Source organism: Aythya ferina, assembly GCF_964211825.1.
Source record: "Aythya ferina genome assembly, chromosome: 1".
In the NCBI taxonomy this organism is placed as follows: domain Eukaryota; kingdom Metazoa; phylum Chordata; class Aves; order Anseriformes; family Anatidae; genus Aythya; species Aythya ferina.
Window position 1 is genome coordinate 189,266,485 of NC_140296.1, and position 27,102 is coordinate 189,293,586.

At 37.3% G+C, this 27,102-nt stretch overlaps 1 protein-coding gene across 7 annotated transcripts in view; it reads right to left on the reverse strand.

Annotated features, from left to right (window-relative positions):
• Positions 1-27,102, reverse strand: part of TAFA5 (TAFA chemokine like family member 5) — a 465,759-nt gene that overhangs the window by 67,294 nt on the left and 371,363 nt on the right. For 4 of the 7 annotated variants that reach the window (XR_014698557.1, XR_014698559.1, XR_014698560.1 and 1 more), the window contains 2 exons: positions 16,700-16,827; positions 12,590-12,709 (listed from right to left, as the gene is read on the reverse strand). Coding sequence is in view for 2 of the 7 variants with exons in the window: in XM_084537949.1 (XP_084394075.1) it covers positions 16,700-16,827 (128 nt within the window). In the remaining 5 variants the exon portion in view is untranslated. The remainder of the gene's footprint in view (positions 1-12,589; positions 12,710-16,699; positions 16,828-27,102) is intronic. The other 3 variants (XR_014698558.1, XM_084537949.1, XM_084537950.1) reach the window with 1 other exon arrangement.

Here is a 27,102-nt window from a genome sequence, read left to right on the forward strand (position 1 = left end):
ATTTAAAATATACACACATTATAAAATTCTGCATTCCTAGCTTTCATTAAAATGACTATATTGCAGAGAATAGGGTTCTGTCAGTTCCTTGTATTCCCTTCAAGTTCATCGTTAAAAAGATAACATTCTTTTTTATTAGCGTTAGAGTTTGATTTTATTTGTTGAATCAAACACAAATAAATGCTTGGCCTAAAATGTACTGCCAGAGGAAGATCTGACCCAGGTTTCTTTTGATTTTTCTAAATGAAAAATAAGGTATTACTTTTAGCTGATGAAGTGGGAGTGTTTTTTTGCAATCCTAAGTATACATATGGATTTCATAATACTCAGATGACAACCCATCAGAACTGTGTGACTATTTCAGTAATGCAGGTAGGGACATTTTCATACTCCTTGGAGCAGAACAGCTGCATAGTATGCTACCAAAATACTCTTGGCTTGACTTACTGATATTATTTTAAGAATGTACTATGGTCTTATATTTTTTATCAGTTTTTAAGAAAGGTCAAGAGGTAACTGATGAAGATGACAGAAACACAGCCATTTGATAGAGAATATACATTTTAATTAACTAGGATTATTATGTATATATATATACAAATTAATTCATTGTGTAATTAAAATGGTTTCAGTAGTTAATTACATGAAGAATGAGAAGAAAGAGAAGACAGCACTTTGCAAAGGAAAAACATATGAGAGGAAGTATGTTTAATATAACAGCCTACTGAAAAACAGAATGACTCCCATAACTTGAAATTGCAAGTACATCCTTAATCTTCCTGCCCAAACAACAAATGAAATGGAGATGAAAGAAAGGCTGTCCTCCTGCAGGTCAATATTTTTCCTGGAATTAGAGGAATCACCAGGGGATGATTTGACTTCAAAATAAAAATGTAAAATGTGACTTTTAAAATACAGCTATGAATGAAACTTAAATGGTTGGAATTTGCCTCCCTCAAATGCATTTTGCATCTAACCTCTATCTACAATGTGTACTACAGTGCTATATAAAGGTAAACCTGATACTCTGGATTGAGTCATAGAATCACAGAATATCCTTAGTTGGAAGGGGCTCACAAGGATCATCAAGTCCAACGCAGGACCACCCAAAATTCAGTCCATGTGTCTCAAAGCATTGTCCAAAGGATTCTTTACTTCTGTCAGGCTTGGTGCCTCAGAAGCCTGGTCCAGTGCCTGACCACCTTCTCAGTGAAGAACCTTTTCCTAGTACCCAATTTGATTGCCTGCAGTAGCCTGGGTTCAAATTCACTGATAACTCCTGTTTCTGTGCCTTCCACAAACAGTAAGTTACTATGGACAGATTTCAGGAGTCTGAGTAAAAAACTCCACGAAGAACACTTGACAAGCAACACAGAAGGATAGGTTAGGTCATAAGTATCTAAACTTGACAAAACCAATCTTTTAATTTGTGTGTCATTTAGGATTTCTTTTTGTCAGGTATCTCTGAAGTTAGTCTGAATTTTATATGTTAATGAAATTTAAATTTTCATTGGTGGTACAGAATTAGAAGTATATATTTCGAGGAGATGGACACCTGTCTTTCAAAACTAAGGCTCCTACGCTATCCTGTAGATTTAGGCAGACAAGAGTATGAAGCCAGTCTAAATCATCAGGAGAAGTCAAGAAAGACATGGCTGTACTTCAGCTGAGAATGATGAAAAGAGAAACATGCAGCTTCTTCATATTAGTTTCATGTAGCATGTAGGATGCATCTATACCTATTTAGCACAAAGGATATTGAATCACCAGAAAATTCAGGGAAATGTCATGATCACCTATCACGTATTCTGAATGAGACTATTTGTCACTCCACTACCAAAACCTAAGCCACTCTGCAGCAAATCACAAAGTCCCATAGAGAACAGAAAGAATAGAAACTGCACGTGACATGTAGCTGACATTAATCAGGGAAAGGACTGCAATACAGAACTATTTCCCTGAAACATATATGCATTTTAAAACTTACATTTTTTAAAAAAACAGCCTGAACATAGCCATTGGAGACAAAAAATTCAATGTGCTGGTGGAGATCTATATAGGCACCTAATTCTCTGTTTGGATGGTTAAGGTGGGCATATTCGCTCATGTCCTTGGCTCAGATACTTACATTGGTTATGAATTCATTTCAAAATTCAAAATTCTCAGAAAGAAATCTGACTACATAATTTGTGTCCTGGTCCAAGCTCCAGATGTGTCAAGTCTCATGGTCAAAGTGAGAAACTCTCCTAATTGCATTGTAACTGTTTCTTTCCCATGCTAAAGCTGTATCTAGACTGTAGATACACACTAGCTGTATCTGGAGTTAACATCTAGAGGATGTTAAAGACAAAGGTCAAGACAAAGGACCCTTCACCCAAAGCAGCCCTGAACAGTTCTCATCTATTGTAACGCTTTCTCTGTTGATCTGAGGTAGTACCACCCCTTAAGACATCACTGAGGCCACTAAATGCACCTTCAGTAGTAGTACTCACTTCACATGGAAGACAAAAAAATTAACTCATGAGTACATGCCATCCTTCATTAAAATATACCAGACATAATAAACACCACTGCTCAGCCTCACCCTATCTTGCCTAAGTGTCATTCAAATTGGTGATAGAACTCCTTTAAAGGCTATCTAGAAGGAAAAGGATTCAGTATGCTTCCTTTGCTGTTATAAGAACTAAGTATCAGTCTTTCCATAACCATGAAAACTAGTTTATTTATTTATTTTTATTTTTTTAAATTGTTATATTTCCATGCCACAAAGTGTATAAATCTTCTGTGGTTTGAACAATTATAAACAATGTTCTGTAAGAGAAAAAAACACACACTAAGAAGTTCTCAGGACTTCATGAAGAAATAATTTTAAAAAAGTAGAAAAAAAAAAAAAAAAAAGGAAAGGAAAAACAATAACAAAAAAAGCCGTCAGGGACACTAGCCCATGTGAAGATTTACTGATTCTCACTTTATTTCAAATAATCAGTTGCTCATTTTATTATTATTAATGATTTCATGGGAATAGGAAAAGAGTTCATTCTACCTTAAGGGAACATCTCCCACATCAGTGTACTCTGTTTCCTGTAATTTGTTGGAGACATCCTCAACTTTCTATTCAAAGATTTCACTGTGCATATTTATTACTCTTCCAAGTCTGAACTTACTATGATTGTAGACTTATTCTACAATCTGAAGGCCTAAACCTGGCTACGAGGTGGCAGAGACTAATGTAATACTGAAATAAATCCCGTCACCTATCCCTATGCATTCAGACCCAGAAAAGAAACTGAAATATTACTCCACAGAACAATTTAATGACAAATTTATGTAACCACTGTGCTGTCTGGCTGAGCAGACAACTAATCTCCATGAGAAAAAAATTAAGTCTCTCTGATGACTCATCTGAGAATAATCACAACTTTTCCCCTCATATGGTTTATGTGTTATCCCACCATGGCTTTTTTAAAGATGCTAAAAAAAAAATAAATAGAATGTTTGAGCTGGTAAAGACTATTCAGTTAATGTATGTCATAAAATACCAATACAATACTGATCCCCACAGTACATTTGCTAGGTCTCTGTATAAGCTAGCCTTGAACTGAACAACTGCTGGAGTTTTCAGTTCTGAGAAACAATTCCACAGCTTAGTACGCAGAACTGCTGTTTTTTACCCCTCCTAAATGTTTCTCTATCCATACTTTTGTCTCTCCAGGCTATTTTATGTTTCTTCTTCTTCTATGCTGAATTAGTCATGGATTGTTATTGGCTTCATCCCTGGCTGCCCCAATAGCCACCATTTTGGTCATTTGAAGAAATGCTTTATGTAATTCTACACAGACAAGTCTACCTGTGTTTGGTTGTTCTTGTTTGATTTTCCCATGTGTACTGTGATGTATTTCACCTACACATTCACAGCAGCTATCAACAGTTACATTTTAGCTTCATCAGGGATTTTAATGCTATCTTTCAATCCTTACGGTTACTCTTCTTTAAATACAATTTAAGTCTTAGATTCTAGTAGCCAAACTTCCACTGAAGGTATCTAAATTAAAAACAACAACAACACTGGAGGAGGGGACACACACACAACAGGGCACTACAATCTGAGCAGATCTTCCTGAGATACTCAGAAGTGCCTTTGTTTATGAAGCAAAGACACTAAGCTCAAGCAGTATCTGAGAGCAGTGTATCAGCATATAAATTATGCCTGAGTCCCCAGGGGACTCCTAACCTGCTACCAACATTCAAACTATGCCTAAGGCACCTGGACAGCTCCGGATTCAGCAGAAAAACATAACCAAGGAAGATAAGATCTTCCCTCAGGGTTTACACATATTCTAATAAGAAACAGCATCAGTACGATCAGTACTTGATGCTTCTTTCTCCACCAGAGAAGTCCCCTACTTACTAGGCCAAAAAGTTCCTTTTTACTTATTTTCTCTGTCTGGACTCATCGGTCTCGAAAAAAAGACTGCAAACAGGCTTCATCTGAGTTATGCTCCTGTCTGGCAGGTATGGGGGATTTACAGAAATGTGTGAATCTCCTCTAGATACGCCATGGAGATATTCTCTGAAATGTCCTTATCATGCTTCTTTGGTCTCTGGTGAAAAGATAAAGATCTCAAACAGTAAAGGAAATACCATACTGGGTCCATATGCTTCCCTCCCTAAGTGCATTACCTCTTTAAATTTGCCCCGTATCAAGAATTGGGGTTTTAATTATTATTTGAATTTTACCTCCAAAAGTTACAATTCACTTCAGCCCTGTGGATCTCAGCCAATTTCTTTTTAGCTAGTCACAGAGACTAAATAATTTTCACAGACAACAGTGTTTCTCCCCCTCAACCCTTTCCTCTATTTTTATGTCTCACTGTTCCTTTGCAAGCTGTTTGATGCTATATTATCACATGTCCAGCTAGGTCTCAGGAATGTTCCTAGAAGAATGTCCCTAGAGTAACATGTTGCTCCCTTTCCAGCTACCAAAATTATTTCTTTAAGGGAATATCTCTTAGTCTTATGTGAAATCTGTATTTATTTGCTGTACCTGAAGATGTCCGATGTCTATCAGTAGAAATAAATATTTCTTCAGAAATCACCCTGTCATTACATTATACACAGCTGGACAGCATTCCAATTTTGTATTGTGATATGTACACTTCTATATACTTTGATAAAAAAGGGGACCATTATTAGAGAGTAGACAGGCTAATGCTAAAATCTTTACTGTAGAACAGTACAGCATTCTCTACAGTACAGGACACAGCTTTTCAAGTATTTTTTTCCATCAAACAAGGTATGCCAGTGTATTTCATATGAGGGATGTATTTCAAGTGCTTTGTTTGCACCTCAAAGGCAACTGCAGAATTCTTTGTTAAGTGCAAATGGAGAAGAATAACAACATTAGCTGAAGAAACTATCTGGATATCCTGCAGTTGCTGGTGTTATTAAAGATTATTCCAGAGCTGATACGGCTGAAAACTAACCTAGCAAAAACTAATTCCTTTTTGGGCATACCAGACATTTCCACAAGCACTTACTGCTTGCCCTAAAGAAAGGTCAGGCATACTCAGCCAAAGTGGGTTGGGAGGATATTACTGGGGCAGACTGGATTTAGATTGATTTAGGCTATCATGAAGCAGCATTGTCAGTTGAAAGACAAAGGTCCTATTACCCTATATATTGCTGTTTGATTTTACTGACACACCCTCACTGCCTGGCTTGATTTGGATCAAGCAACAGCCAGTCTTGCTCACTTCCAACCTCTGGTCTCAGCCATGTAATGAGAATCTAATGAAAGCATGAATAACCTAAACCTTGGGCTATTGCTAGCTGAACTGTCTTCCTGTATACCCTAGCCTGCTCATATGCATGAGAACAGAAGGAATAGATGAGAACAAAGTCTTACAGGCATGAGTTAACTAGATTGAAAAACAGACAAGGCTATCCTTTAGGTCTGCCCCCAAGGAAAAGAAACTTGTGTGTATACGTAATGCTACTAAGTACTGGAGCTCTATTTGAGATGCTTAATGAAAATAGAGCAGGGGAATACAGAAAAACAGAAATGTCTGTTATGTGCCTGCCTTCCACAGATTTTCAATAACACTTAAGGGCTTAACATCTTTTATGCTTTTCAAACCATTCTTAATAAAATAAAATTAGACCTTTCACAAATCTCTCACCTCCTGGGCCACCTCAACCTAGATCAATACACTCCTGTTAACTGTTATTATGTGCTGTTCACAGGTCCTCCATCAGTTTCTTGTTGAAATGGCAGTTTTCAATGTGACAGGACTTTCTGAATTAATTTTCAAGTATGATTTTAGGAAATAATGTGTCAAATTATTGAAAATCCTGTGCTATCACATATATTTAATTTTCTTTATTGACTGCTTATTTTGTTAAGTCCAAAAATTCTAGCTTGTTTGGTGTGATTTAACATAATTTTTTGGGGGGTATTCTTAAAAAAGAAATGTTCCAAAATGGATATGCATTTTCAACAGCTTCATCTTCTAACACTTGCACTATGAACATTCTCACTATGCAAAATGGGTGTGTAATATTTTTAGTATCATTTTAAATTCTTCATGTTGATGTGACATACCAGTTTCCAAGCTTCATAGTATTACATTACATTCCCATTAAAAAAAAAAAAAAAATGACTTAAAACTGTACACTCAAGTTCTGTGTTGAGTGTTTTTCAGCTTTCTTCTCAATTTGCATCTTTTATGCTTTTGAAACTATTCTTAATAAAATATAATTAGACCTGTCAAAAATCTCTCACCTCCTGGGCCACCTCGACCTAGATCAATACACTCCTGTTAACTGTTATTATGTGCTGTTCACAGGTCCTCTGTCTTCCACCATAATGGGTCCTTCCACCTTCCTCCATTTCTTCCACATGTACAATGTACCATGTAGACCCTTTCACTCCAGCTACATGGCATATAACATCTATTGAATCACATCTTAGTGTATTGTGCTACTTAAAGTGAATCAAGAAATTGTAACATTCAGGATCATTTCCTCAGATAGTCTCTCTTTGCAATCACTTATTAAATGAAAATTGTTTTTATTATATTCATACAAGAAATCAGAATTTTCAGACAAATGTCAGTCTATCATGAAGACTAAAACATTGTAGGACTGCACAACACTGTGTGAAATTGTCTTGTTTAGCAGATGAGGAATGAGATGTAGCTGCTTGATGCAGAAAGGTAGTAACCTAGCTTGTCCTGAATGGCCTACAGTTGCCACCCCAAAATGGCAATGGTCTTCTATGATGTCATTTATGCCCACCCCAAGCAAGATGCCTTTAATATCCTTAGGTGCAAGAATAGATAGAATATGAGTGACGGGCACAAAGCTGCACCAGGGAACATTCAGACTGGACATTAAGGAAAATTTATTTACTGTAACTATGGTCAAACACTGGAACAAGCTTCTAAGTGAGGTGGTTGATACCCCATGCCTGTCAGTGTTCAAGAGGCTAATGCCCTCATTAATATGCTTTAACTTTTGGTTAGCCTTGAAGTGGTCAGGTAGTTGGACTAGATGATCTTTAAAGGATTCTTCCAACTGAACTATTCCATTCTATTCTAATAAAATCTAGTATCAGCATCTTCACATCCATTGATGAGCCTATATTCTCCCATGCAGACTTGAATCATCCATTATAGTTCTCAATTTTCTATGCCCTGGGCCTTCCATTTTAAAAACTCAGGTTCTGTCTTTGGTTTTGAGGTCACTGAGAATCTTATCCCCATATAATTTTATTTATATATATATATATTTATATATCCCCACATATTTTTACTGATGCATTACAAAATTAAGGGATTTGAAAATAATTTCAAATTAAAGTTTTTGTTTGTTTGTTTTGTTGTTGTTTTTGTTTAATCAGGACCCAAGTAGCAATTCAGGCATTCTTTGAAACGCAGCTTTTAAAGCTTTGCATATACTTTAACACTTTAGATGTCCATGATGTAGTGGATGAGTGGATGAGTTTAGCCTATGACACAGTGGTCACAGTGTAGGACTTGTTTGTTTGGTTTTTACTTACTCAAACCTTTGTGGTTCAGACCTCAAAAGGACCAGTGTAGCCCATTTTAAAGAGAAATAACTAGTTTTAAATATCGAATAACCCATATCACACATATAAAAAATATAATTCATCAGCATTAATCAGTAAGTAGCTTTAGCTTTAAATCTGTCCCTACAGGAGCATAGAAGGACAGGACTGAGGGCTACAATATACAAGAAGCTACCTCCCAGTATGAATATGTGTTAAAAATTCTAGGAGAAAAGATATCTCTACAAATCTTGTTTATCTGAAAATTGACTTTACTTATTTGCAAAGTAATTGCAATATTTTTAAAGTAGCCCAAGTAGAAATAGGTATTCAAAATTTCTGTAACTCTGTATATATGTGGGACTATTATAATTCCCTATTAAAACATGAAAATATGTGTTCTGAAAAAAATAACTAAACCTGCGTTTCCTTATCTCCTTGTATGGAATTATTTAAGATATTGAGAAATTACAATTTCAACTCAGACATTTCACTCCAAGTTATTCCTAGAGTAAATTGTGGTCTCTCTTCAGGCAAGTGTGAATCGTCGAACATTTGTATAGCCAGGATTCAGACTTCAGGACAGAGGAAGGAACCTAATCTCTCCAAGGAGGTAGTTCTTCAAGTTTCTGTCAGCTCTTTTCATCAGGAAGTCTACAAAAATTGTCAAACCTTTGCTAGCATTTTGGTTTTACGACTTGAAGATCTGCAGTTTCACAGAATCACAGAATCACAGAATTTCTAGGTTGGAAGAGACCTCAAGATCATCGAGTCCAACCTCTGACCTAACGCTAGCAGTCCCCACTAAACCATATCCCTAAGCTCTACATCTAAACGTTTTTTAAAGACCTCCAGGGATGGTGACTCCACCACTTCCCTGGGCAGCCTGTTCCAATGCCTCACAACCCTTTCGGTAAAGAAGTTCTTCCTAACATCTAACCTAAAACTCCCCTGGCTCAACTTAAGCCCATTCCCCCTCGTCCTGTCACCAGGCACGTGGGAGAACAAACCAACCCCCACCTCGCTACAGCATCCCTTGAGGTACCTATAGAGAGCGATAAGGTCGCCCCTGAGCCTCCTCTTCTCCAGGCTGAACAAGCCCAGCTCCCTCAGCCGCTCCTCGTAGGACTTGTTCTCCAGGCCCCTCACCAGCTTCGTCGCCCTTCTCTGGACCCGCTCAAGCACCTCGATGTCCTTCTTGTAGCGAGGGGCCCAAAACTGAACACAGTACTCGAGGTGCGGCCTCACCAGAGCTGAGTACAGGGGGACGATCACCTCCCTAGCCCTGCTGGTCACACTGTTCCTGATACAAGCCAGGATGCCGTTGGCCTTCTTGGCCACCTGAGCACACTGCTGGCTCATATTCAGCTGACTATCCACCATCACTCCCAGGTCCTTCTCTGCCTGGCAGCTCTCCAACCATTCCTCTCCCAGCCTATAGCTCTGCTTGGGGTTATTGCGCCCCAGGTGCAGGACCCGGCACTTGGCCTTGTTAAACTTCATGCAGTTGACCTCAGCCCATCGGTGCAGCCTATCCAGATCCTTCTGCAGAGCTTTCCTACCCTCAAGCAGATTTACACATGCGCATAGCTTGGTGTCATCTGCAAACTTACTGAGGGTGCACTCAATGCCCTCGTCCAGATCATCGATGAAGATATTAAAGAGGACTGGCCCCAGCACCGAGCCCTGGGGGACGCCACTAGTGACTGGCCTCCAACTGGACTTGGCTCCATTCACCACGACTCTTTGGGCCCGGCTATCCAGCCAGTTTCTAACCCAACGAAGTGTGTGCCAGTCCAAGCCTAGGGCAGCCAGTTTCTTGAGGAGAATGCTGTGGGAGACGGTGTCAAAAGCCTTGCTGAAGTCAAGGTAGACCACATCCACAGCCTTTCCCTCATCCACCCAGCGCATAGAGAAGTGTATTTTGACAAGGGTGATGGGGATGGAATGGTGTGTGTGTGTCACTGTACTGATACCAGAATAGGACTGCATGTTTTTGAACAGACTAATAATTGAAGCCATACTAATATGCAAGAGAACTTGTGTATTGGGAAGCAATAGCATGATCTAACTGTAATTAGGTTTCTTAGCTTCATGAGAACATTATTTTTATTTAGATTCATCAATGCACAATGGACTTAAGACATGCACTCATGAAGATCTTCCTTCCACTTTATTTGTAAGTTTGCCCTTAGCTGTTTACTCTTGTCTAATATAAGATCTATAAACATGACTTAAACTCTCTGAGATTTAATTCAGACAACTCACATGCTAACTTGCTTAAAATTTAACAGAAAGGAATCTAGTTCCAGCAGTGAAATTATGACCTATTTATAAACAATGATATCTTTTGTGTGAATGTTAGTACAACCAGGAAAAATACTAAATCAATCAAAAAATATTAAAAGGCTCAGTGAAAGCACTGGACTGTGATTAGGGCTGATCTTGTAGATATGTAGTTACATCAGAATGAGAAGTAAATTATGAGTTACTTAATTCTGGTAGTTCATATTTACAGTTACACATCTAAATATCACATTTTTTTTTAAATCTTAACAATATCTGCAGAGAAGGTGTTCATATTCTAAACTTTCTCAACATGGTATGTGGTTTTACAAGGTAAAACATATAAAAGGTAGCTCAGTCTAGCTGCTAATTATGTGGTAGTGGTCTCTGTACTGGGTCTGGCTGGGATGTTAACTTTCCCTGCAGCAGCCCATACAGTGCTGTACTCTGCACTTGTAGCTGTAACAGCAGTGTTATCACACCAGTGTTGTGTCTACTGCTGAGCAGCACTGGCACAGCATCGGGCCTCTCTCTAACCCTCCTAGGGCAGCTGACCTAAACCAACCAAAGGGATATTCCATACCATATGATGTCACACTCAGCAATAAAAGGTGGAAACAGGAAGAAGAGGGGAGGGTTGGGCTCTCGTTGTGAAAACGTCAATCCTCCTCCCAAACACCGGCTACGTGTGTTGACGCCCTGCTTCAAGGACGTGGTCAATCATTGATCGTTTGTGGGAAGTAGAGAGTAATTTCTTTCCTCTGCACTTCCACATAGCCTTCATTTATTTTATTTGTTTGTTTTCCTCCCTTCTTTTTATTTTCCCTTTCCCCCTCCCTTTTCCCCTTTCCCTTTTTATTTCCCTTTAGTTAAATTGTTTAGTTAATAATAATATTTATTTAATTATTATTATTATTTCCCTTTAATTAAATTATCCTTATCTCAACCCGTGAGTTGTTCTTTGCTTTACTTCTCCTCCTCCTCATCTAAAAAGAGGGGGAGTGAGAGAGCAGTTGTGGGGTTTAGCTGCCTAGCACAGTAAAACCACCACGGCTTTATTCAAATAGCAATTTCAGAAACACCTTGCCAAGACATGAATTAGTTCTAGAGGCCTTTGTGATGCATAATGCATGATGAAGAAATGGTCTCAGAGCTCATGAAACTCTGAATGGCTGACAGCAGGTGCTACAAATAGAGAGAGTTCTTAGTGACATTAAGGATAGTGACTTTTCTTAATCCACAATTCTAGAAATCCAGAAAGAAATTTATAGTGAAAATGACTGAGGATGATCTGCAAGAGGATCAGCCTGAAGAAACAATATATTTCACCACATACGTATATTTCACCACACAGGGCTCTTTCTGCTGCTCTTAAGATCTCTCACAAGGCCGGGTAGGCATGCAATCACAAAGAGGGCCACACAGAAAAAGAGAAGACAAAGACATTGCGACTCACTATGGTGTATGTATATGGGCTTCAAAACTAGGATGTATGCACTCCTGGTCTCGTAGCTTAAATATAGTCCAAGATCCCCAGCAGTCTTGGCCATGAATAATAGAAAATTCAGGATCATCGCTTCCTCCTACTTGTTTCTGAATACTATTCTTTGGACTGAGATGAAGGGATACAACTGCCTCCTGAAAAATGTCCTCTGTAATTTTGGCCTCTGTGTAGTGTTCCTTTTACAGTTAGGAGAGAGGGAACTTGGTAGATGACCTGCTGACAAGTAGGTCTAATGCATCTGTTTTGTAAGCCGATCACTTCTGATGAAGGGGAAGAAGGAAACTTAATTTGGTATGGCATGCAGGCTTGAATCATTCCACTGCTCTAATCTTGTGCTGTCTGAAAGCTTATTTTGGTGGGTATTGTGTGCTGGAATGACACACAACTAGAACTGGTGAGATGTCAAAAAACTTCCCAAAACAGCTTAACCAAATACAATCAGCTAACCTGCAGAACTATGAAATGCACATTTATACACACTCAGAGCTGAAATGTAGGTGAAACTAAGTACAGGAATTATGTGGGGTTATGTGAATATCGAACAACAACATGAGTATCACCAATAAGGACATTTATAAATGACAGTATTTGTATTTTTCAGTTACTCTGAATTTCTAAACCTCTTAAAATGTTAACTCAGGTCTCCCAGATTCACTAAGGTAAGATGCTAGGGATCTTTAATCTTATTGTTACTGCTGGGGAAACTGAGGCAGAGAGGTTCAGTGACTTACCCAAGGCCACAGAGGGAGTCACTGTCAGAGCCGGGATTAGAGCTCAGGAGTTTCTGACTCCCAGTCCCAAGCTCAGACCACTAGACCATGGCCTCAGGACATTTCCATCTGGTCTTCAGTCTAAAAAAAAGTAAATTCTCAAGTATGTTACAAGTATGTAACATATTATATATATTTTTTTCACTTGAATGTAATGGTATGAATGAGAACACATTGCTTGTAAATCAATGATGAAAAGCAAACCAGTACATTTTAACCAATCTACCTTTATCATACCTATGTGTATGATACAGATCTGCAGAAAAATCTTTATTCAAGTTGCAGCCAATAAAAGCAGCTATTGTATTTCTCAGGGTAAAGAACAAATTGCCTTTCCAACCCAGCCAGCATGTCATTTATATTAATGGCAAGGAATGCTAAGTTGCTCTGTGTGCAAGTAAACTCTATTAAGAAAGTCACGTCCCTTGGTGAAGCTAGATCCTTAGTAAATTTTACTAGCTAAGCACTGAGCTCCATGTCAGAGTAATTACACCTTTTATCCACTGTGAGCTCTCTCTTAGCTTCTTCACTCTTTAATTTCCCACTTCAGCTAATTTAGCAGTAAAATCACAAAGGTTTTAAAAGGTTAGCCACTGAGGAACTGGCACATGAGTGTTCTGTTAAGCTCCATGCATTGAAATCACATCATGTAGAAGAAGGAATTAATTAAGTAACAATTAAGTAGTGATGGATCATTGACAACATATATACACTTTGGTGCTAAAATTAATCTCCCCTGTAAAGCCAATATATTGTGTATCTTCTCGTTTATGTACTGGCTTTTTTTTTTTTTTTTTTCTCTTGAAATATAAAATGGATAAGCTTCTCAGCAATCTGAAAAAAAAAAAATCACATCTTTTCTGGCACTATTGAATCTACATACTATCTTAACATATATAACTTCATATTTTTTAAAAAAAGAATTTAAAGTGTAATGAGAGTAGCAAAATTTGTAAGGCAGGTGATTTTAAAGACTGTAAGGACATCTGTTATATGAAAGTACTTAGTATGTTGAAAGTGCTAACAATTGTGTAGTATTCTCTTGCTGTCTTCTTTTACAAGTTGCCATATTGTTTCCTTGTATGGACAGTCAGCTGCTTAATACATAGATTGGCAGTTAGCCCAGTCAATCCTTGATTCTAAAAGCCTCTTAGCAGATGAAAAATCCTTGGTTCATTCACACCTTGTAGAAAGGATGACAGGGCAGAAGTGACATCCAGATCCATTTAGAGTATACTTTTGAGCCTGATTCTCCTTTGCCTTGCACCTTATGTAGCCATTTATAGCTGTGCAAAGTGAGCACAAAAAGGATTTAAAACACTCTTACTCATGTGAGGGGAGAATTCTGATTTGGTTGCATTATTTCCAGAGGTGATTACAAAAAGTGCCACATAGTGAAAAAATCTGGCTCTGCATAAAGGTAGTCTAAAGAATTTCGACACAAAGCATAAAGTAGCAGTTTACAGAAATTTGTGCTTTGAAGCAAAAGGTATTTTCATATGCTATTTGTTTGTTATTTTTATAGGGAAAATATTAAATGTTAAACTCATCTACAGAGAATGAATGCTGTTTCATACTTGTTTTTGCAGAATCATATTTAACTAGAAGTCCTATAATATATTCTCACATAAGAAGGAATTCATGCCTTGGGTAGAATCCCCCCTAGTTCTACCTTTTCACGTGTTACTTCTAAACCCAATTCTTCAAAAGTTACACATAACCATTTGGAATCTAAGCAAAATTTGGTATTAACACAACAGCTAGTCTCAGTCCATCAGAGTTCAATACTGTTCTGGCCACAGTACAGGTAGTAAATAATTGTCTTCAACATTTACCAGTGATCTCTCTGCTAAATGATCTATCACCACTATAACAATCCAAGACCTAGTGTCAAGCATCTTCACAATACCAACTAATATAAGCAGGAAAGGCCTGCAAATACTAGATTAACAAATGTGAGTTAACAAAACTGGTAGTTAGCAAATTAAGTACCTAATGTGGCTATCACTGCAGATATAGTTAAGAATTATTTCCACTTAATAATATATTTAATGTATATTCACGTCATATGTTAGGTCATTCATTTCCCAATACTTCCTGGTGACCATTTTCCTAGTCTTTCCTAGCATAGTTCTGATCCTTTCCGCTATACTTAGATGCGACAATGGGCCTGACAACTCAGGTGTGGATTACGACTAATACTGCATTATGTCTTGGGGTTTCTTTTTGTTTGCCTTTTTTTTTTTTCCTTCCTGTTCTGGATTCAGAGCTTCTTTAAACATTCTGAGTTGCTAGTCTGGCTTGACTGAAAAGTACTGTGTGTTTGTTGTGTGTCTGCATGTGTGATACCAACTGTTGAAGGCTGCTTGATGTTAGATGAGGGCTTATGCTCAGAGCTGTTCTATAGTTGGCTCTTTGGCAGAATAACTCCTCTCCAATGACAACTCCATGCTTTGTGTGGGGGAGATTCTGCTTAATAATATTATACTTGTCATAGCCATAATTTAACTGAGATGGGGCATGATTATAATTTCTCGTGTTAATCAAAATCATGAGTCATTCAATTCATGTCAATAGCATTAAAGAGCTACACTAACAAGTAAGAGTTCAGAATCAGGCTTCTGGTGTTAAATCTAAAAGGATATCTGAAACCTTTTATTAAAAATAGAAAATGAAGGATACATCCTCTGCTTACTTTGCATTACTCAGCCATGCCGTTAGCATAAAACATCAAATAAAGAACTATGACAGCTGATAATGTATCATGGTACATGGGTTATCTGTTTACCACAAGTACAGAAAACACTTCCGCATTAACAAGACTTAAGATAATACTATCAACATGACAAAGTTATTATATTAGGTCTCCTTGACTCGGAAGCCAACATTAGAGTTTAAACTATTTATTCCCTTCCTGTCCTTTTTTTTTTTTTTTTTTTTTTTGAAGGACATAAAGGCAAACAATATTTAAGTAAGACCTCAGAAAAGGAGTTAGCTTTGCAGCCCTGTCCATAATGAAAATTACATCTAGCAAGTATAAGAGCATCAAAATAGTGATCATAATTCATAGAGTTTGCTTTGCATATATCTTAGAAAGTCTTATCAAATATTCAGTCTTTTTATAAAAGAGAAAAAAATATAATTTTCTAAAATATAGATATTCTAAAGCTCTAAAAGGCTTTGTACTGCTGTCTGTCTCCTCCTCAGACAGAGAAATTGTGCAGGGGATGATGGGCCTTAATTTAGTCCTCATTAATAAGTACTTTTAAGACAAAATATTCTTGCAATTGCCCTTATTTAAATTACACTCAAGCTCCCTGTAAATCTAAAAAAGATTATAGGGGAAAAATCATGTCAAGAGGTCTAGCAAGCTATCCTCTATTATACTTCTCAAGATTTTTTTCCATTTCTGAAGTTAGGAAATTATTGGCATTTGAGTATATTTTCTAGAAATGTTTGATATATTACAGGTCCTAGAAACTATCACTGCCGTATACATGCTCAAATTCACTACAAGTGCATGTGCCAAGATACCAAATCAAAGATTTGAGGTTTCTATCAATAAACTGGGATCAAAATGAAGCTAAAAATATAAGCGTTCTTCTACTAGGACTTCTATAGGTCTCACCAATTCTCTCGTTGAAAACTAAAGATCTATCTGTGCAACTTGCTTTTCCAGTATGGTAGGAATAGCAAAAACATTTCTTCCCCATTTCCTAGTGAAAGCTTTCTTTTTGCCCTGCTAGACCATGTGTTCAGTTTTGTATTTTACACTTCCTCTCATACAGTGAAGGAGTAAGACACTGTCTTCAGTCTGAACACGTGTTAAACCACTGGTCCCTTTTAAGAAAACCTTGAATAATTTCCACTCTTGTAAGCATTACACATTTTTACTTTCTTTGTGGTAACTTTGCTATGCATTGCAATAAGCACACTTGGACTCATAGATTAATTATAAGGCACCAGACCTTACTTATCTGTACTGAAAAAAACAATTAGAAAACTCACTCTTTTTCAGTAAACCACAGTGGAAAAGAAACTAAGGAAATACAGAAAAAAGAAGTGACTTACCGTGGTTGTCTTTATCCGACCTCCTGGTTGTGTACAGGTCCAGCCTGATTTATTGATTAGCAAATCACAGCCTTCTCCTTCTAAACATGGAAGCATTTCACACCACTGTTTTGTTTTGATAATTCGTGCTGAACAGAAAAAAATAAAAATAAAAAGAGGTTTGCAGGAGAGTTCACATTTCTCTTATCTCTAAGCACTTTCTCATTAGAGTTGTCTATTTTCATAATCTAATAATGCTACCATAGGTTATGATTCACAAAATTATTTGCACCTGCTGTGCCAACTAATTTCATTATAAAAATAAATCTTAAAAAACAACAACAACAAACGAAATATAGCCCTGTTGTACATAAAAAGAACACAGAAGTTAGCTAACTTTTTAATGCCATGCTTCTTACAGTCATTGAAATAGTGTTTGGAATGCTAACCACTGGAGCCTTATTATTCTAAGTAATCATTATATAAGGTAGCCTAAACATGACCCATGCCGGTATCCATTGTGTTATACACTGTATAAACCTGATACTTCTTATTCTGAAGAGTTTACAGAGAGAATAGACATGAGAGCGAGTGTAGAGAGAAATGCAATAATCAGTTAAAGAGGTCAACATAATGGCAGCAGCTGTGAAACTCTGCAATACTCACACCGGTGGGCAGAGTTAGAGGCAGGCACTAGGAACATAAGCAGGATGTGACAGCAGGCTGAGGGGAGGCCTCATGGCATCTCCTTCGTGAGGGGGGTGGAGGGATGGGTGCTGAGCTCTGCTCTCTGGGGACAGCAACAGGACCTGAGGGAGCAGCATGGAGCTGAGACAGGGGAGGGTCAGGCTGGGTATTACAGAATCACAGAATCACAGAATTTCTAGGTTGGAAGAGACCTCAAGATCATCGAGTCCAACCTCTGACCTAACACTAACAGACCCCACTAAACCACATCCCCACGCCAAATGGGCTGCCATGGCCACCACCACTTGCAGTGTGTGAATTAGGGCATCGATGCTGAGTTTTTTTGGGTTTGGTTTGGTTGTTTTCTTCTTCTTTTCCAAGAAGACAAAAGGAGAGGAAATTTCAGGCTGCAGTGAGCTGCGTACTCAGGCCATTTTCATTCAGCTGAACACAAATGAAATTTGTAAAACAGTATTAAGCTGAAGGTGGTGGCAAAGGGAAAGGTTCTTCACCCACTGGGTGGTCGGGCACTGGAACAGGCTGCCCAGGGCAGTGGGCACAGCACTGAGCCTGCTGGAGCTCAAGAAGCATTTGGACAATGCTTTTAGACATAGGGTCTGATTTTTGACTTTTGGGTGGTCCTGTGTGGAGCCAGGAGTTGGACTCAATGATCCTTGTAGGTTACTTCCAACTCAGGAATCCATTCTCTGATTCTATGCTCAGGGAAGCAAAAGTGAGGAAATCATGGGGAAGGAGACAATAAGCAGAGGGAAAAGAATTGAACAAGTTATTACCCTATTACTACAGGGGAAAGGAGGTCTAGTCAGAAAGGTGAAGGTCCCTGAGTATCTGAAAGATGCTGGGTTGCGCACTTTGTGTGCTGTTAGTGCTTAGTGTCTCAACTAAGCTGGCTGTGCAAAATATCCTGAAGGTCACATAGCAAGTAGTCATGGAACAAGAGAGCTCTGACTGCATTAAAGTGGATGTGGAACAACTGTAGGGAGATTTTTTTTTTGTTTTTTCCCAAGCCAGATAGAACAGTAGGTTTAATTCCTGTAAACTTATTTCTGGGTTATAATACTACAGCATCTGAGTTCAGCTCTGTAGTATCTGGGTTCATTCTGGAAGCATATTAATTAATATTACTAATATCAAACATTTTGTAATTCTTTCACTCTATCCCTGGAGGCAAAATTGTATGGTGGAGTGTTAGTTTGGGATACTTTTTATAAAATGCATATACAGACACAGAATTTCTTGCATTGTGCCATATGTTCATGCTAAATTAGGTAAGGCTCCCAAAACAATCTATTTTTTACTCAGACTGTAAGGTTTGTAATCCACAGAAAAAGGTCTTCATTTCCTTCAGAGATCATCTTGACAATATTAGACTAGGCTATGAAAAAGCTTTGCCACCTCAACTTGTACATATAAGTGTGTTTCAGGATTCAATGAGAGAACAAATTCCACATATAAGGACACAGATCATGTTCTCTTCTATGTTCACATGTGACACTATTCTCAGAGTCATGCAATGAATCTTCAAAAATCACAAGCCAAACAAAAAGAGAGCTACAGGGGAAAGAAGTGTACATGAAGCTTCTGGTGTTTCAAATTAATGTCAGGTTCAAGGAGCTTAAAAGCAGGCACATACCCGGTGGCAGTGGCAGCTCTTTGTGCTCACCTGAATATGTGATTCAGCCAACTTACCCTCCTGACTTCCTCTGTCTGGAACTACTTAAGAATACAATTCCCAATGCCGCTAGATCATAGCAAGAAATAGAACTATAGTTTAAAGTCTTCTAATAAAATCCTTTCCAATATTTTGACATGAAACAACTTGTGTCCTCAGTTCTGGTACAATTGTTGGTAAGCTCTAGCAATATAACGAACACTGGTTTCTTTCAGTGGAAGTTCAATCTGAAACTCATATTAAGATTTTCATTATAAAAACTACTTTAACTCCCAAACATCTACATAGGAATTTGCTCTGTTCATTAGGTATTATATATCACCAGAGGAATGATTCCCAAACAATTTTCATAACCACAATTTTTTTTGAAGCAGATCCACTAAGTTTTTATGAAACATTATATATATATATATATATATATATATATATATATATAATCAGATTGTACTTGGGGTTCATAGGTACTGCTCTGTTGAGAAGTGGATTGTGTCAGTTTTCAAGGCTAACATCTCCTATGTAACAGATAATAGCGACATTCTTCCTGAATGCATCCTTACTGAGTGTACATTCAGTTGCAGACTTGACAGGAAAACCTTAGTAAAATGTTAACAACTAACCTCACCCATTTGCATTTATATATTTTGTGATTCACATATTGAAATGGCTATTTCTATCAATGTCTCAACAATATGAAGGCTCAGTAAAAGACTGAATAGTCAGTTAAACTCAAAATATTTATATTAGATTGCCTCTGCTATCTCAGGTGGGAGGTTTTCCTGGAAACATAATTTGAACTAATCTTCAAAAATATTTTTCTTTCCTCTGTGGATTACTCTTGATACTTGCTTGCTTGCTATCTTAGAATGCAGCTATCTGTAATATCACAAATACATGAAGCCATTGCTCTGGGTATTGGCTATATCCACACAAATTTAAAACATACCCAGAGAATTTTACAGAACATAAAATCTAAAACATATCTTAAGACTAGCTTATGCATCTATATAATTTTATTTATTTTTTTTTTTAAATAATCAGCTCACATGGTCTAAAGTGCTCTAGCTCCAGGGCTGCCTCCAGTGCTGCAGCCCTGGTGTTCTGACCCACACCGCCGGTACTGTCTGCTTCCCAGGATCTCTCTCCTCTTACAAATCTTCATGTCCCTCCTATACTGCTCTTTCCAAGATGACACATTTTACTCTCTCTTATCCCTCCCCCCCTCAAGTCTCTGCAATTCCCTGGTACAGTTTAATCCAGCAGGTGCCTTCCTCCATAACAGGGTTAGTTTTATGTAAAACCTTCCAGACAATTCATATGACAATTTCATATAACACATGTGGATTCATATTCCTGTCTTAACAGGCCTTGTTTTATGGGCCATATGCCAAAAGTAAGCCAGGTGGGCCAGTTGAAGTATTTATACAGACATACAGTTCTGTTAAGCACATGCAGCCACATCAGAGGCTATATCCATATCTGTGGGATTATGCCTATTTTTGCATTTTTACTTTTCAGTTTGCCCACTATAGCAGAGTATCATGGTGAAACTAAATATATAATGCAGGGAGCAAAGCATACAACCATTTTATCAGCACAATATCAAGAATTTCGATCAGTAATTTGAAATGAGTTACACTACTCGAAGCAAAGGAATACAATGTATTTCCTGAGGCAGTATAGTTGCATTTTTACTGTGTATATTCACTGGGGGTGAAATTCAGCCTTCTGCAGACAGACAGCAAAAAGCCTATCACACTCTTCAAACCCACTCCAACCTCTATTATAAAGAATTAAGTGGCACTTAAATGATACATAGGCTTTGTGCAAGCTTTCTGCAAAGAACTGAATTTCATCTTAAGAATCTGATCTGACACTGCTTTGCATCTCCTAAGGGCTGTGCCCTTTCACTTAAGCTGAAGTTAATAGGAACTGACGGTGCTCAGCACATGGTAGAATTAGTTTCCTGGGTAATGCCATTTGAACTGGAGAACAAATGGGGCCTATCCATGGGCTTCTCATACAAACAGGTCTGACGTGCCAGGCAGACAGAGGTGATACCAACATGATGCCAAGCTACCCACTAAAATGTTCTTAAACATTCTGTTAAATAAAACATTTCACAATGGATTTCCAATGGAGCTGTTAAAAAAATAAATATAAAATAATAATAGTAAAAGCTCCATCCAAAAACTGAGAAGTGTTCCAGAACACCATGGATGATTTTCTGCTAAATATTGCAATTAGACATGTTTTGTCTCTAAGCTTCTCAGCTAGTTTAACATCATATGTATACTTTTCTATGGAAAAACAGATTTATTTTCTATAGATTCTTTTCACACATTCATTCCACATTCATATAGTTATTGATGGCTGCATCTCCACTCAATCTCACAACGGAAAATCATTAAGTTTTGTTATAGCAGAAAGTGAGATAAATTTGAATAGTGGCAGTAAATGCAAAAACTTACAGCTGTGTAAAATAGGTTAGATTAACAATGTCAGATTGTAAAAGATTTTAAAAAAATGTTGGTGAAGGTACTTGGAAATAATAATAAAAATAAAAAAGTGTATTATTTTTTCATTGAATAAGAATGTTGGTAAAAACAGCATTTAGATACTGATAATATGAGTTTGGGATATACCATGGTTTTAGGCATGAAAAGTGGTGTGTGAATTGAATATTTACAAATCGTAATGAAAATCATGGTAGAAGTCAGTCGGTTCCAGGTGCCTGAGGTAGCAAATGGAAGATTCTGTGTAATGGAGAGCAGGGAAGATTTCTTCCAAGCCCAAGTGGAATACAGAGTTTTTAAACGTGCTTCTTAAATGATGACTTAGATTGCCTGTAATTCTTACAAAATGATATTCTACTTCACAGTATTTTTTTCAGTGATGACTTCTTGTACTTAATGCAAAATGTAAAGTATGCATTGGAGAAAATATTTCCTTTTTGATTTTCATACCTTATTTCATTGTTGTTTTCCTTAAACTTTGAAGAAAGCTCATCACTGTAGCTGATTCACAAAGTTCAGGAATGCCATTGGGGATTCATTAGTTTAGATGTAGCTTTATATTTATCCTAGTGATCCCTTTCCCCCTTTAAAGAGGATCTATGCCTACTATTATTGATCACCTCCAGCTGATCCCAAATGGTTCCATCATCTCACACCTCACATCTCACTACATCCATATTCTCTTTACCTCATGTTTTTTCTATTTCTTCTTCCATTTTATTCAGCTGTAATCTGCCTCCTTTATTATTTTAACTTTCCTCCAACCATTTCTATCCTCTGCCTGATTCAGTACATACAGAATCTACCTACCAAAAAACTTTGCAGAACTTCTTTTGTTTAGCTAGTTTTACCTAGGACTGCTAAATTATGTTAATTATCCCTATTTTGTACATAAGTTAATTGACTTGCCCAAGGTCACAAAACATTTTTTTGCAGTGCTAAAAGCAAAACATAGTGGTTGTTTGTCCAGAGACCTTTCTTTGTCCCATTTAATACATATATATGAGAAATTAACCGGAAAATAATTTTATGAAAGTAATAGGCTTTTAAAAATATTTATCAGTTAGATTGCAGCAGCAGAAGAGTCCAGCAGAAACACAAGCTGAATCAGAGTTCTTTAACAAGACATTGCAATCATGAACTGTCTTTAGTGCAGCAATTTGACTGTAATAGTGTATAAGTCCCAAACATTAATCTATTTTACTATACAACAAGGAAACATCACAAAGCTTGGATACCTTTTACAGCAGTTATTCTACTCCACTTAAAACACTGGAAGCAGTGTTAATTCACAGAGTTAGCTCGTCTCAATTATTTATAGGACATCTAAACCAAAGACTATTCAGTTCTAAAAACAGCAATATAGCAATGTCTAGACACCCATTTTGTCATTTTGCACTTGCTGTCAAGACTGGGAGGGAGCTTGAGAAATACATGGAAAAAAATGTTCTCCTGCAGGCTACCAAGAAGCTACAAATTGACAACAGGTAACGAGATGAAAAGTAGAAAACTGAATGACAGGGCAGAGGCTCTTTGTGCAGCTCACCCCAATCATTGCTGCAGTAAGGGAGAAATCTTATTGCATCCCCATGGTTAAGAAGAAACCTTCAATATTGACATGTTCCATACAGATGAAAGGATGACAGATTTGGTTTAATGGAAACTGCACCACGAGCAATGTATTTTGGGGAGGAGCAGGAGATGATCTCCGAATTATGCACTCATCCATGTCATCCCAAACTAGCACTGCCTAAGGAACACTCCTGCTAGTTAGAGGCATAATCCCTAGGAATTCAGCTGTGGCATGAGGTGGATGAAGCTGTGTGAATACCTAGCAACCTCCATAAACCACAGCAGCACAGGTTTAATTTCAAAACTACTGCATTCAGCAAGGCATCCTGGCATCTGTTTAATTTTATGAAGGTACCTAATGTTTTGCTGAATCTTCATAAAATTCTTTCAAATAAATACATACTGACAACTTAAGAATAAGAAACTTCAAAGATATTGCAACAAATTAGAAATGGCTATTAATACATATTAAATCCCCAGAACACTAGACAGAGGATGAAAACAAAACAAACAAACAAAAAATACAATTAAACAAGATTCTGCAAGCACTCTAATGAAATTCAACAGCTCTTATCTTCTTTCCCGTTGGTGTCTCCCAATAACAGAATTTCCTCATTACGATACACCAATCAATAAATAAATACCCGAACTATGAAAATAAATATATAAGAGTAAATGCACAGGAACAAAAGATATCTAACCTTCTGTAGTGAATAAACAAGCATGTATTTATGTGACATCTCTCTTCAGTTCTTTGAAAGTCCTAAAAGTACGTGATTCAGTGATCTAGTGATAGATATCTCAGATTGATCTACATCCAGATGTTCAAATACCTGTATGACTGAAGCACTATCCTAAAATGGAAAATGCCCTACAAATCAGTTTCACAGTCGATTTATGTCTGTTTCAATTTAAAGTTTCAAGGGCCAATTTTCTTCTGTTTATAATTGCGCTCATTTGAGACTGTAGTATATCTCTGCATTCGTTCTCAACCTCTTGGCCTTTCTCTGGCAATTACTACAATTGTTCGCATGGAAAAGCAGTACAGCAAATATAACACATCTTTTTCAACTGCTTATAAAACAATCTAACTGTTAGAAACAGAAAAAAAAATGCAGTATCATTTGCCAAGTCTTGCAGGGTCACAGCAAGCATTCTGAGAGTCATACTAAATAATAAATGCAGAAAAAATATACATGTTAGAGTTTTCTGGAGACATATTACAAGTGTTACTAGCCTCTTCTAAAGTGCTGTTTTCTAACTATGCATCACAAAGCCAATATTTTCAATAGGCAGCCTGCCCCACAATTTTAGGCCAATTCAGAACTTGCCTGAATGCCCAAAGATGTACATATTCACAACTTTTCAATCTGTGAATGATCTAGCACTTCATTGTCTGTGGGTAGTTAGCATTTGCCATCTAATAAGAGATGCTAATTGAACACCTACCCCTAGAGAAAGCCTTTGTCAGGACTCTGTGTCTTCTGTTGCTGTCCCCTGCTGTTCTGCTCTGCCGTATTCAATTAGTGTGCTGGAAGCAAAGTAAAATTTACTAAAAATCTGATCTGTGATATGCCAGCAAAGAACCCTTCAGAGATTAGCTTTTCATCACATTTCACTTTGCTGCCAGCACACTGAAAACAGCAAATTTAACTGGATGGGGACAGCAATTTCAGACCCAAAGAAGAGGATCTGAAGACAACAGCAAAGGGCAGAGACAAGGGAGTAATATAATGGAAAGTAACAAGAAAACAGATAATAGAAAACAAAGAATAAGACAAGAAAGGAAGGTAAAAGAGAATAGCACGGGACAAAGTCCATCTAAATGTAGTAGCTACTGAGGCAGTTGGACAAGGTCAAAAACCCATGCAGCAACATGTTCAGTGAAGACGGTTGAAGACAACATGGGTAAGTGAAGGCTAAAGAATAGAATTGATTTTATTTTTTTATTTTATTTTTTTGTCCCTCTCAAGTACACCAGTTTCAATCCTCCCGATATAAGCAGAGTACTGCAGTGGAAGACTAAATTCACTGTGGTTAAACGAAGAATGTAAAAGAAGCAGGCAGATTGTCATGAGCACCCCTGGTGCTCAAGGGCAGCTGCAGAATATCTGATTCTGTGCTCTCAGGAAAGAGAAACCTGCTGAAATGACAGCCAAGTCCTTTTTGGGATTCAAGCTGCACAGCAAATCATGTACCCAGGTTTACTACTTACGTTCAATGAACACTGCACACAGTCAGTAAGAAAAATAAAATAAAATAAAATAAAATAAAATAAAATAAAATAAAATAAAATAAAATAAAATAAAATAAAATAAAATAAAATAAAATAAAATAACTCTTAATTTGACACTTCATCTTTTGAATGGACAAAGAAGTGAGAAAGAGAATGTGAAACTCCATGTGCTTAAGTACAGAAATTAGTTACTATTTAATCCTTTAAAGAGATTTCTTTGAACTTTACTTGTTCTCCATGTGTATTTTGAAAGCAAGACATTTAGCAGAGTGGTTCTCCTCTGGCCCTCATTGCTTTTGGTACTTTCCAAGTCCAGTGTCAGCATGTACACTTCTGCTGTGACATGGTGGTGACATTTTATTGTGCACTGAAAGCAATAATAATGCAGCTGTTCTGAAGGCTTCCTTTGTCAACAACCACAGCAGTGGGAAACTCTGCCCTCCTTTTGTCACATATGCAAGAACAGAACATGCAAGCAATTTGAATTGAAAAAAGCTCAATGACTACCACAGAAGGAGACTAACAGCTGCCTCTGTGTGAACAATTAAAAGTATTAGAAAAGAAAACTCAGCAACAAGGCTGCGCGTATCCCATGTCCCCCATGATTTTCCCCTATTCCACAACTAGATACTCCATGCATTCTTTGCAAATCAACGGTACCTGAATGAAAAATAAGAAAAAATAAACTAATAAAATGAGCAAAACAGGTGAAAATGAAAAGGAAGGAAGATGATTAAATAGTTATCACTTTCATAGTGAGGATACAAAAAATATATCCAGTTGTGCTACTTTTGAAAATTGTTTTTATAATATTGTCAGTACCCCAAGAAACTTCCCAAAGTGAACTGTAATGTTGACCTTTAGATGGCTTGGAAAATGGCTTTTTCTCATTACTTCTTTCTGCCAGCGTTTGACCAGCAGGAGAGCAAATACAGCATAAATTGTAATTCATATAACATGCACTTCACTGGTATGCTCTCCGTGGGAAACAGTGTCACAGATGGATGTTTGTAACATGTTGACTGTATGGTCAGTCCCAAATCTTGTCAAATGAAATGGCCACCTGACATCACAACTGTGCATAACATAATTTCTGCCTGACAGATGAAGCCACTTGACATTTTTTTTTTTTTATGTAGCTTTAATAATTATATAAAATATTGCAGTTCCTTACTAAAGATTTACATAATTTGAAGCTTAAATATTTTTCCTCTCTTTTGTACTTAGCTTGTGTAATGACTATTCTCCAAATGTAGCAAAATTCTCAGCATTAAGTAAAAATTAAAAAAAAAAAAAAAGACAAATGTCAGTCTTATATTTATATTTTTCTACTTTTAATGTATTTTTATTTATTTATTTATTTATTGGTAATAAATGAAGTCTCAACTCAATCTGAATTTAATAATATTTATAAAAGGAATATTTATAAAAGGCAAGTAAACAACGCTGAGGGCGCGGGGAGTCTATGCTCTACCAACACTCACACACGAACATCAAACTTTCTAAATATACAGAACATTGCTTTTACATACATGTAGTGGGTTTACGTGGCAAGGTTTTGGTAGCAGGGGGCCATAGGGGTGGTTTCTGTGAGAAGGATCTAGAAGCTGCCCCATGTTTGGGAAGGGCCCCATTGTTTTCCAGATCTGAGCCAATAAGCGATGTTGTTTGTGCCTCTGTGAGAGCATATTTAAGACAGGGAAAAAACCGCTGCACCACACAG